The sequence below is a fragment of the Rhincodon typus genome, chromosome 3 (assembly GCF_021869965.1).
Source record: "Rhincodon typus isolate 14 chromosome 3, sRhiTyp1.1, whole genome shotgun sequence".
Classification (NCBI taxonomy): domain Eukaryota; kingdom Metazoa; phylum Chordata; class Chondrichthyes; order Orectolobiformes; family Rhincodontidae; genus Rhincodon; species Rhincodon typus.
In genome coordinates this window covers 93,255,162-93,268,011 of record NC_063334.1, presented here as the reverse complement: position 1 = coordinate 93,268,011, position 12,850 = coordinate 93,255,162, and the positions used below count along the sequence as shown (strand labels likewise).

At 40.1% G+C, this 12,850-nt stretch overlaps 1 protein-coding gene across 1 annotated transcript in view; it reads left to right on the top strand.

The window, feature by feature from the left end:
- The window catches only part of rasgrf2b (Ras protein-specific guanine nucleotide-releasing factor 2b), a 218,505-nt gene that overhangs the window by 123,551 nt on the left and 82,104 nt on the right, over window positions 1-12,850 (top strand). Inside the window, exons 13-15 of the mRNA XM_048595101.1 lie at window positions 5,386-5,468; window positions 7,165-7,413; window positions 10,958-11,346. Of these exons, the coding sequence (XP_048451058.1) occupies window positions 5,386-5,468; window positions 7,165-7,413; window positions 10,958-11,346 (721 nt within the window). The remainder of the gene's footprint in view (window positions 1-5,385; window positions 5,469-7,164; window positions 7,414-10,957; window positions 11,347-12,850) is intronic.

The window sequence follows — 12,850 nt, the reverse complement described above, 5'->3', positions numbered from 1 at the left end:
TCTAGGCCCGAAACGTCAGCCTCTCTGCTCCTATGATGCTGCTTGGCCTGCTGTGTTCATCCAGCCCTGCACCTTGTTGTCTCGGATTCTCCAGCATCTGCAGTTCCTACTATCTCTGTTTTCTCCTTCACCTCTTTCAGAGTTATATCCTTTGTTTTATATTTTAGAGCCTCAGAGATTTGCAACACAGAAAACAGCCCTTCGGCCCATTGAGTCTGTACCAGTCAGTGAGTTCTAGACTCCCGCCACCCTCTGGATGTTTTCTTCACATTTCCTATAAACCTCCTGCCCCTTACTTTAAATCTGTGCCCCAGGTCATTGACTCCTTGACTGAGAGGAACATTTCCTTCATGTATGATCTGTCAGTGCCTCTCACAATTTTATTTATCTCAATAATGTCCCACCTCGGTGTCCTCTGCTCCAAGGAAAACGCCAGTCTGTCCAATCTCTCTTTATAACTGAAACTCCCAGCCCAAGCAACATCCTGGTGAATTTTCTCAGCATCTTCTCTAGTGCAATCATGTCCCTCCTATAAGTTTCTTTCCCTGTTCCTTCCACCAAAACATATCACATCACAATTCTCCATATTGACTATCATTTGCTGCTTTTTTTTGTTGTTCATTCATGTGATGTGGGTGTCAGCTAGTCCAGCATTTATTGCCCATCCCTAGCTGCCCTTGAGAAAGTGGTGGTGTGCTGCCTTTTTGAACCGCTGCAGTCCGTGTGCTGTAGGTAGATCCACAATTCCTGTCGGGAGGGAATTCCAGGATTTTTACCCAATGATAATGATGGAATGAAGATATGTTTCCAAATCTGGATGGTGAGTGGCTTGGAGGGAAACTTGTTCATTCATTCCACCCATATTCTTTTGAAATTCTACATTAATCTCCTCTTTACATTCTACATTTTGTATGGTCTGAAAATTATGACATTATGCAACAAGGTCTATGTCTTAGTCAGAAGTCACATGACACCAGGTTATAGTCCAACAGGTTTAGTTGAAATCACAAGCTTTTGGAGTGCTGCTCCTTTGTCAGGTGAAGTCACTATACCTGACAAAGGTTGTAGCACTCCGAAAATCTGTGATCGTGCGTGTGACTTCTGACTTTGTCAACCCCAGTCCAAAACTGGCACCACCACGTTATGTCTTAGAAGAAGAGCAGGCATCCCAACGCTGATATTTGTGGAACTCCACTATAAACCTTCCTACACTATGAAAAACATGCATTTAAAGCTACTTTCAGTTCCGATCAGCCAGCCAAATTTGCATGAGCGAACATTCCCTGTTCTGACCCTATGATGGAGGAAAGTAATCGATGAAGCAGCCGAAGATGTTTGGGCATCATTTACCACTCTGAGGAACTCCTGCAGAGATGACCTGAGACTGAGATGATTGACTTCCAACCATCACAAGAATCTTCCCTTGCGCTAGACATGACTCCATTAAGTTTGAAATTACCCCCTCAATTCCCATTGACTTGAATTTTGTTACGAGCAGGGATGGACTTCCTCCTGACTTCAATGGCCACCTCCAAATGTGGTTTATCTTTGAGGATTTCTTCTTTTGGACTATTGCAAGAGCTCATCTCTCCTCTTGGGCACTGCATTCATTAAAGTCTCAAGGGAGGAATCTGAAATGCTTGGGAACATACAGGAAGTTGTGCCCAGGCCATAATGGGTCTCCAGACTGCTGCTGCTCCATTGCTTATGTTGACAGCAAGCTCATTCATAATTGCCATTTTCCTGTTAAAATTACTGCTATTAACTAAGTCATACGTCCAGGTTGCTCCTTGTACCTCGAATTGACTGCTGAGTTTTATTCCATGCCAATACAGTCATAGAGTGATAGAGTGGTACAGAATAGAAACAGTCCTTTTGGCCCAACTCATCCATGCCAACCAGGTTTCCTAAACTGAACTAGTCCCTATTGCCTGCGTTTGGCCCATATCCTTCTAAACCTTTCCTATCCATGTACCTGTCCAAATGCATTGTAAATGTGGTAATTGTACCAGCCTCTACCACCTCTGGTAGTTTATTCCATATACACACCACCCTTTCTGTGAAAAAGGTGCCCCTCAGGTCCCTTTTTAAATCTTTTCCCTCTCACCTTAAGCCTATGCCCTCTGGATTCATATTTCTTCCCCACCCTCTGGGAAAAAGACCTTGGCAATTCATCTTATCTATGCTCCTCATGATTTTATAAACCTCTATAAGGTCATCTCTCAGCCTGCTACACTGCAGGGAAAAAAAGTCCCGGGCTATCTAGCCTCTTCTATAACTCAAACCTGCCAGTCTCAGTAAGATCCACAGATCATGGCTGTTCTTCTATCTCAATTCCTTTGTCCCTGCATTATCCCCATATCTCTTGATACAAACATCCACAAATCTACCTATGGATCGAAGATATTTAATGATTGTACTTTCACACCTCTCTGGGGTTGGAAATTCCAAAGATTCACCATCTTCTGAGTGAACAAATTCCTTTTCATTGCAGTCCCTAATGCCTGCCTCTCTTCTGAGACTGTGCCCCCAGGTTCTTGGGGCCACCCTATCCCACCCTGGCCCCAGCAGGGGAACATCCTGTTGAACACTGTCAGAGTTTTATATGCTTCAGTGGGATTGCCTCCCCTTTTAAACCTTGGAGAATATGGGCTAAATCTCCTCAAACTCGGAAATAATGGGCCTTGAATTTGAAAATCATATTGCATTATGGTCTTGGGACCTAGAAATGATCTAGGCATCAGGATCACGATGCTGGTTTGAATGTTCTGGCTTTCTTCTGACAGTTTCTGCAGCTTTGACACTAATTAACATTGATCTGAGTTTTATAACCCCTCAAAGCAGACATTTTGGCTGTGTGCTCTTTGTGTTCAGTCTCATCTTCTATCAGGCTTATTGAAATATGATTGTTCACTAAACTTCGAACATCACATCAAAGCAAGTATAGCTTTGAAGTTTGGCTGTTGCTGGTTTCAATCTGATTTGGAAGCCTTGGGCTTCCTGCTAAATATTCCACAGCTTTTTCATCACTGGCCCATTATCTTGTTTATCTGTGGGGAAAACCAGCCTGACAACTGACTGAATTAAAAAGTATTTTGCCTTTTGTCTGAGCTATTGATGCCCTCAGGTTGAATGGCTTTTGCATAGCTCAACCAGATATTTCATTTTAGTTATGATTCAGTTAGTTAAAACTTACATTTTACAATCTGTCCTGATTTTTGTGCACAAAATATACCTGGTAGATGTTGGTGCTGTGTCTGTACTGGAACAACTTGGTCAGTAGTACAGCAGGGTCTGGAACACCTGCCTTCCATATTATTTCTTGAATGTTGTCGGGTCCCATGACCTTTACAATGTCTAATGTCTTCACTTGTTTCTTGAAATCACGGGATAATCAAATGGGCTTCAGGAGGAGGCTGAGATGGATCATTCACTCAGCCTTAATGCAAAGCTTTAGCCTTGTCTATTGGACTGAGGATGGGGATCATTGTGAAGCCTCTTCTACTAATAATTTGTTTATTTGCTTACCAAATGGTCCATGACTAGCTGTGACAGAATTGCAGAGATTTGATCTGACCCAATAGTTGGCACCATCTATCTCATTATACTTCTGTTGTTTGAAATGTATACAGTCCGGTGTTGTAGTTTTAATGGGTTGACGTCTCATTTTTACATATGCTTTGCGTGCTCTCCTACACACTGCTTGAAACCAGGGTTCATTCCCTGGTATTATGGTAAAGTGAAGGATATGCTTTACCATGAGGTTATGGACTGCTGTGGATTAAAATTCCTCAGCTCCTGATAGCACATGTTGCCTCAGTTTTGGATCCCTAGTTCTGAGTTGCTAGATCTGTTCTAAATCTATTTCATTCAGCATGGTGAACCTATTAGAGAACAAACTGGATGGTGTATTCCACGTGAAGGTAGAGCTTCATATCCACAAAAACTGTGTGGTGGCCACTCCTGTTAGTACTGTCATAGATGCATACAGGTGAATTGGTAAAAGGTCAAGCAGGTTTATCCCTCTGGTTCTCTCACCACTTGCTGCAGACCGTCTCTGGTAGATATTCTCTTCAGGACCTGGCCAGCTCAGTTCATTGTGGTGTTGCTGAGCCAGTCTTGGTATTAAAGTGCTCCTCCTGAGTACATTCTGTGTCCTGCAAGTGGTGTTCAACATGGAGGAGCTTTATTTAGCAGCTGGTGGAAGGCAATAGATGGTAATTAGTTAAGAGATTCCTTGTCAGTAGGTTCATGATCATCATTATGGAGACTAGCATTTTTAATTCCAGATTTATTAATTTAGTTTAAAACCCCCAGCTGCCATGGTGGAATTTGAGCTCATTTCTGGAGCATTAGTTAGGTAACATAACCATGGTACTACCATTTCCTTTGTTGGGCTTAGTGGAAAATGCAGATGAAAGGATAACATTGCTTAATTATCCTTTTTCGTAACAATTGAATTTTCTAAGATTTAATGAATCCAGTTTGAAGTGAGGAATGTAGGAAAATGCAGTAGATTTCTATGTGCCGAGGCAGAATCAAAGATCAGATGATAATTCCACATGATTTGTTAATCTGCTTTTTAATAATGTGCTAGGATAAGGTGATGCATTGCAAAATTAGCAATTTGCTACATACTAATGATCAGCACATATTTTGGCTTTGCCATTTGTGCCTTGTTAGTTTTTCAAAAGTTTTGTGTCTTAACCTGCGTAAAGCCCATTGTATACTGCTTCTGAACAATTTTTGATGTTAAAGGTGCTATGTAAATGCAAGTTATCCTTTGTTATTATCCTGACTCATACAGCTTTTTAATGGCCAATCACCTACCAAGGCATCTGTTTTTCTATTGAACTCTATACAGACAGGTATATCCATGGCACAAAAGCAGAAGTTGCTGGAAGCTCAGCAGGTCAGAACTGAGGAAGGGTCACCGGACCCGAAACGTTAACTCTGATCTTTTCTTCACAGACGCTGCCAGACCTGCTGAGCTTTTCTAACAACTTCTGTTTTCGTTCCTGATTTACAGCATCCGCAATTCTTTCAGTTTTTAGATATATCCATGGCATCTGTTTCCATGGCACTGCCACATTCAGTTATGTATCCCTAATGGTCTGGAGGGTGTTTGTTTCTTTGTCAGCTTAGGGAGCTGTTCCTTGTAATCTCTCAAAGTCTGGATGGATTTATGTTGATCCAAATATTCAACTCTACAGGGTAGAAAATAAAAAATAAGCTGAAAAAAAAGCTTTGTGGTGGTGTTCATGACACAACTGTAGCCCTCAAAGGGATAGATGAGCATTATTAATTTTGTAATCCGCACTTTTTTTCTGAAAACCTGGAAAATGTCATTTTATTTCTAATTCTCTGGTGTTTGTGTTTTTGCAGTGTATAGACAACATACGATGCAACGGTCTAATGACCAGTGTGTTTGAGGAATATTCAAAAGTTACTGTGCCTCATATGATTAGGTGAGTCTAATTCAAACTGTCCAGAGGCTGATTCTCATAATGAATGCATCTTAATGGCAGTGAGTTAAAGGAAAGCATGAAGTAATAGGAACAGAAGTAGACCACGGGGCTCCTTGAGCCTACTGCACCATTCAGTACAATCTGCTGCCTCAATTCTACTTTTCCTTATGCTCCTAGTTTTGCTTGATTTCCTAAGAGACTAAAACTCTTTCTGTTTCAAACCTAAATGTATTCTGGGATGGAACATCCCTGACCGTTTGAGGTACAGAAAGCTTGGTTAGCCCCCACTTGGAATACTGAGAGCAGATCTGGGTACCACATCTTAGGAAGGGTATACTGGCCTTGGAGGGAGTAATAATGTGGGTTTACAAGAATGATACCTGGACCTCGGGATTTAGATTATGAGTTTATACAAATTAAGCCTGTTTTCTCTAGATCTTGGAAGGGTAAGAGGTGATCTGATCAAAATCCTCATGATATTAACAGTAAAAGATCAGGTAGATAACCATAAACTATTTCCATAAACTATTTGGGGATTCTAACACTAGTGGGCATAGCCTAAAAAATTAGGGCCAGACCATTCAGCAGAAATGTTAGGAAGCACGTCTACAGGCCTAAGGTGGTGGATGCTTGGAACTCTCTTCCACAAATGATAGTGGGTGCTGGATCAGTTGTTAATTTTAAATTAGAAACCGATTTTTTTTAGTTAAGCAAAAGACATGGAATTGGCCCACAGATCAGCCATGATTTCATTGAATGGTGGAACAGGCTTGAGGGGCTGAATGGCCTACTCCTGTTCCTACAAGGATCACAACCTATCAAGAGAAGTCACTTCTCCTGATCTAAGTTCCAAATGATTGTCCTTTTATATTGGGTTGTGTCCACAATGCAATTTTGTGAGGGCTGTTTCCTGCAGGCAGTGCCAAATTGTGGAATAACTAACTCACTACTCCTTTTAGTTACGCCTTGACCTAAAACAAATGTGGCAGATAGAATGGGATATAAACTGTAAATGCTGGATATTCTCACAGGAATTATGGAGAGCAAAACATTCCAGCTCATTTATGCAGAGAAAGTTGATATGTAACAGATTGTAAACAAGTACAGATGCAGGAAAGGTTGGCGTGGGGTGGGGAGCACTGGTGGTGATTAAATAAAGGAAAGAAAGCAGAGGAACTAAATAGGAACTTTGCAACAATTTTCATGGTGGAAGATACCAGCAGCATAGTAGAACTTTAAGAGAATCAAGAAGCAGAGTGAGTGTTGTGGCCATTACTAAGGAGAAGGTGCTGGAGAAGCTGAAGGTCTGGAGGTAAATAAAGCACACAGACTGGATGGACTATACCCCAGAATTCTGAAGGAAATAACTGAGGAGATTGTGGAGGCACTGATAGTAATGGTTCAGAATCGCTGGAGTCAGGGAGGATGACAGAGGACAGGAAAATGGCTAATATAAGACCCCTGTTTAAGAAAAGAGGGAGGCAGAAGTAGGGAAATTAACGGCCAGTTAGCCTGGCCTCGGTCATTGGTATGATTTTAGTGTCCGTTATTAAGGATAAAATTGCAGAGGACTCGGATGATCAATTCCAAGCCAGCATTGAGTTTGCATCTATAGCTTCCTTGCATTAATATGCTTAATGAAATAGCATTTGTAAGGTTTTGTGAAATTAATTAACAAAATTATTATTTTCCTCAGATCTGATATCCGACTTCATAGTGATGATATGGATATCTGTTTCCGCAAGACACTGAACTCCTGTAAAGTGCCACAGATCCGCTATGCCAGTGTTGAGAGGTTGCTGGAGAGACTGACTGATCTACGCTTTCTTAGCATTGACTTCCTCAATACCTTTCTGCACACCTATCGAATATTCACTACTGCACTGGTTGTCTTGGAGAAACTGACAGACATCTACAAAAGACCTTTCACATCCATCCCTGTCAGGTAGGGCCTGATTTAGAGGATGTTGAATTTGAGAAGAATTCATGTCATTTTTAAGCATTGTTCCCAGGATGTTGACAGCCATTTTTATTGTCCAAAGATAGTTGTTCCAAACAGGTGATGATGGTGGGCTTTCTTGAACTGCTGCAGTCTTTCTCATGATAGGGCTCCAATAATGATGTTAGGTAGGGAGCTCCAGAATAGTAATACTAAACAATGGAAAAAAAACATGATACAAGCCCAAGATGGTGTGAGACTTGGAAAGGAAGCTGAAGGTGATATTATTCCCATGGCATTTCTTTAAGTGTTAGTGGTATTGTCAAAGTGGCTGTGGTGAGTTGCTGAAACACATCATGTAAATTACACAAACTGTAGCCACAATAGATTCATGATGAAGAGAGTAGATACCGAGTTCAGTTATAGTGATGCTTAGCAATTGAATGTTCCTTCCCTAGATGGTGGTGAGCTTCTTGAGTGTTACGGCTGCACCTATTCAGGCAAGCCGTAAGTATTCTGTCATATTCTCGTCAGGAGCTTTGTAAATGATGGCTGGAGAGGTTCTGAGGAGTCAGGAAGTGAGCCATTCATCAGAAAAGAGCTATGCTTCCCTGCTGTTGCAGCCAAAGTATTGACATGGTTAATCCAGCTTCTGGTCAGTAGTAACTCACAGAAAATTGATGATGGGGAACCCAGTGGTAGTGTCATCATTGAAAATCAGGGTATTTGACTGGGTTTTCTCTTACTTAGGTTGGAATCACTTAGAATATTACCTGCCACTTTTGTGGTTTATGCCTAGATATTACCTGCTTTAAGCTGTTATGGGTTGCTTCGTATTGTCTAAGTTTCACTCAAAGCTGAACCTGTGTAAACAGCTTCATTATGAAGAGGGATAGTTATATGAAACAGTGGAAGATGTTGAGCCAGGGTCATTGCTCTCAGGATAGTCAGAATATGTGAAGTGAATTTTCTGTAGAGCAGTAATGTCACTGTAGATGGAATTCAAAGTTCAAAGTACTGGTAACTTATTTTGAGAAGTGTCTTACCAAATCCCACCATATTGCACGTACTAAGCGTCATTCGTTGACCTAAAATAAAAATGTAAATTGCTGGAAATACTCAGCAAGTCTGGAGATAGAACAGAGCTCTGATTTCAGGTCAAGGGCTTTTCCAGCATTTACTGTTTATTTCAGATTTCCAGCATCTGCAGCATTTTATTTTTGCTTTTAGCTGACCTGTTTCACTTTTATATTTGGAATGATGTCCCATCCAGCAGTATTTACCCATTTAGCAATATATCAAAAAGGAATCTGCTTAAAACCTCAAATTAAGAGAAAAGCAGAAATATTTTAAGAAGCTTTTCACATTTAAAAAGAAAACTGGTTATTTGTAATTGTGGAATAATTATCTTATTTTTGAGATGTTGTTTAAACTATTTTCATGTCTTCTAGATTAGGCAAGATGATTTTTTTTAAGTGAGGGAAAGAGCATAATCATTGTTACTATTAGTACAGAGGAATAGCTAGTGCAGAGGAATAGCTAGTACTCATTGCCAGAATTCTGCAGAACTGAAAGGTTCAAAAGGAACAAATCAAGCTTGGAGGGCTGAGTGGCCTGCACCTGCTCCTATTTTCTATGTTTCTGTGTAATCTGAACTGAGTTTTTCCACAATGCCATTATTCAAACCACCTGGATGTAGCACTGCTTCCAACACACAGTACTCTTTGTCAAGTCACTGTTTCTCTATAACTCATAAATGATTGGGAAGCATCACGATCATGCTTTACTCAGTATAAAAAAGAAGATTTGGCTCCCGGTCAAGCAATGCTTTGATTTGAAAATTCACATCCTTGTTTTCAAATCCCTCCACGGCCTCACTGCTCCATACTTGTGTAGGCTCCTCCAGAGAATTCTTTGGGCTATCTGTTCTCCTTTAATTCCAGCCTCTTGAGTAACCTTATTTCTCTAACATGAGTGATCACAGTATGGTTGCACATGGGAGAGATGTATATATTCCAGGAGGTTTCTAATATAGGATTAAATGTTATGTTTATTTGCATTTTAACCCTTCCACTATATTTATCCCCACGACTCTGATTCTACCCATTACATCTTATCATTTACATTTCCTTACCCTACTATGGTCTTCAGCTATCTAGGGCCCAAGGTCTGGAATTCACTCCCTACTCTTTCCTTCATAATAGCACTGTGGGTATACGTACACACCAGGGACTGCAGTACTTCAAGAAGGCAGCTCACCACCACCTTGACAAGGGCAGTTAGGAATGGGCAGTGCATCCAGACATGGCTACCACTACCCACATCCCATGAATGAACTTTTTTTAAAAAACAGCTTTGCCTCTCTACCTCACTTTCTTTTCTTAATTGTTCCTCTTCAGTCCAACATTTGGTTATCTGACTTAAAATGTCCTGGTGTCATATTTTGTTTTGTGATGCTCCTGTGAAATGTGTTTTGGTGTTTTATGTTTCAAAGGAGCATAAAAATATAAGATATTGTCAAAGTCACCTCCCATTCATCAGCATTTGTATTTGGCTACACATCTTGCAACTGTTTGTTCCAATGTTTATGTGTGAAATCCTTTGAAACTTTGACTGCACTAAGTACTTGAATTATAATTTCCAAATATAATGTGCATCTTTTGGGGGATGGGTGATTTAAACAGAAAGTGCTATAAGGTTGTTAGAAAGTTTTAATATTCGATGCATGTCATTTGAGTAGGCCGTGCAATTTGAGGTTGACTGCTAGCTGATTCAAAACTTACAGCTAAGTTACCTTCTGAGGAAGGTAACCTGGACTAACAAAAAGGAAAACTCTCCTAACACATACCTTGTGTTTACTTCATTAACCACCAAACAGGGGATTCTAGAGCTGTGTGCTCCATCACCAGCTCAGTCCTCTCCTGCATTGGTATTTAGTGTGTTGGGTATGAGCAACCAATTTTTTTCCCCATTGGTAGGGTTAATATATGCTGTAAGGATATTTACTGTGTTTATGCACTAGAAGCAACTGCATTCCTACTAATGTTCTCATCAGCCTACATCACCCGATGAGTTGACAAAACCCAACCTCCCCATTCCCAATGTGGTCATTTCCCAAAGCTTTGCTCAAATGGTGGAACCCTTGTATTGATTATTATGACAAAATTGGCCCTGAAAGTTCCAGGGGAGAAATTAATTTGCATTTAGAAAGAAATTACAGCTCATAAGCTTGTCCTATATTCAGGCTAATGTCACACAGATGATATAGTGCTGAATGAGTTCACGCTTTCCATTATGTCATGTAGGGCTAGTAAATTTCATTGGAGGATACAATGTTAGGAGTTGCTAACTACTGATTTACCTGAATGTTGTATATTAAGCCAATGACTAAACCCAGAATAACCTACCAAGTGGTTTATATGTGACTTATTTCACTTGTTTATGTTGACATTTGATCGTTATCATTTGTATAGTGAGACATATCCTGGATTCCTGTAGCGATTGATTTGCTTCAATTATCCAATTCAATACATTCCCTTTTCATTCGTAGGTCACTGGAACTGTTTTTTGCAACTAACCAAAGCAACAGATCTGAGCACATGAATGACGGAAAGTCTCCAAGACTGTGTCGGAAATTTTCTTCGCCTCCTCCGCTGTCTCTTTCTCGAACATCCTCTCCTGTCCGAACTCGGAAACTTTCACTCAGCTCCCCTGTGAATTCTAGAATAGGAGTCCTTGATCTTTCCACATCCTCCACATCTAGTACTTCTACTTTTGCTTATAGCCCAGCTGCCTCTCCACCTCCCCTAGCAAGCAAAACCCCATTGGATCTGAGCAAAGGTTCCTCCTCCCCAGATCAGTGCCCTCTGTCCACAGAGGAAAATTCAGAGCATCCCCGCATTGACATATGCAGCAAGTTAAGAAGAAGCATCAGGAGAGGTACAGAAAATACTTCACTTACTTATGATTGTGAGATTTTGTCCCTCTTCTGTGATTGCCTACTTTTTCTGCTGTTTCTCTTTTGATGTCATATCCTTTGAGGCTACCTACCAGTATTTATTTTCCTGATTACAGACTTTGCCATTGCCTTTATAGTTCTAAAAGTGGTAGGTTAGCAAATGGGTTATGCTCAATTTTTTTTTACAAACTATTTATTTCCCTATTTAAGTCTTCATTTACCTAATATTTACCGCTTTGATTAGTGCAGTAGGATGGCTGGTATCTCCATGTACAAGGTTAATCCTTACAGGAGGCGTACCCAAGTGAGGTGGTGGGCTTTCTTCTCCTGTCCAACTCATTCAGCTGAAATAACCAAATATCCATTGAATGTAAGAATTAGGAGGAAGAGGAGGTTCTTGAATCTTTGAGTCTGCTGTGCCATTCAATAAGATCACAGACCGTATTTGTATTTCAGTTCTATTTCTCTACCTGATAATTCCCTTCATACTAAAAACATATTGCTCTCTGCTTGGGAAAAGAAATCCTCAATAATAGACTATCTATAGTACTCTGTGGTTATGAACTACATTCACTCTAACTTTTCCTGCTGTTGCATGAACCTCCAAAGACTATACATAGCGTTGGCTTCTGCAGCTCAGAGGGAATGTTGTTGTAAATTTCAAAGATTCGCAATGTCTTGAGTAAAGAAAGTTCCCATCTCTAAAATGTAGTTGACTCCTTATTCTGAGATGCTTTTCAAGACTTTAAAGCCAGTGCTCACCTGGACATTCAAATCACCTATTATTCTTCTAAACTATAGGGAATTTAATATTCAATCAAGATTGAGGTTACCTAATAAGATTGGTATAATCTGTAAACATTATCTCAAGACCACCAGACTACATTTAACGGATATAAGTATTGCTGAAAAGAACATATTTTGTAAAAGCCTTTTGGTTTTCACTCATCAGGACAATTCATAAGAAATGCCATTGGAAGGGGGAAACAACATTTATACAGTATGTGGGGGGATCCCACTCAACCAATCAGAGTCCATTTGCTGATTAAGCCTCCCTCTCTTATCATATTGTATTAATGTGTCCCCTTTATCATTAGTATTTCTTGCAAGTTGTCCTGATGTGGGCAAGGCAAAAAACTTGGACATGTCTTTTTAGCAATATTAAAGTTATGCACTATTAAATGACAATTTTTGATGGATTTACCTGACAGACAGACTTGGAAGGTTATCCGTAAACTTTAGAGGTGGTTTGATATTTTATATAATAGGGAATGTGGAGGTGTTCAAGTTGTAAGGCAGCCGTGACATTATCATGTTGAAAAAGAATACTTCTCTCCAGGAAGGACTATCATTTTGTGACTTAACTAATAGTTGAGAAATCCAATTAATTAACAGCAATTGACTGGCAGAATTGTCTTACTATCACTCAGGAAATAGTTATGATAATTTTACAATGCTGATTTTCAGTATATTTTAATTAGCTTC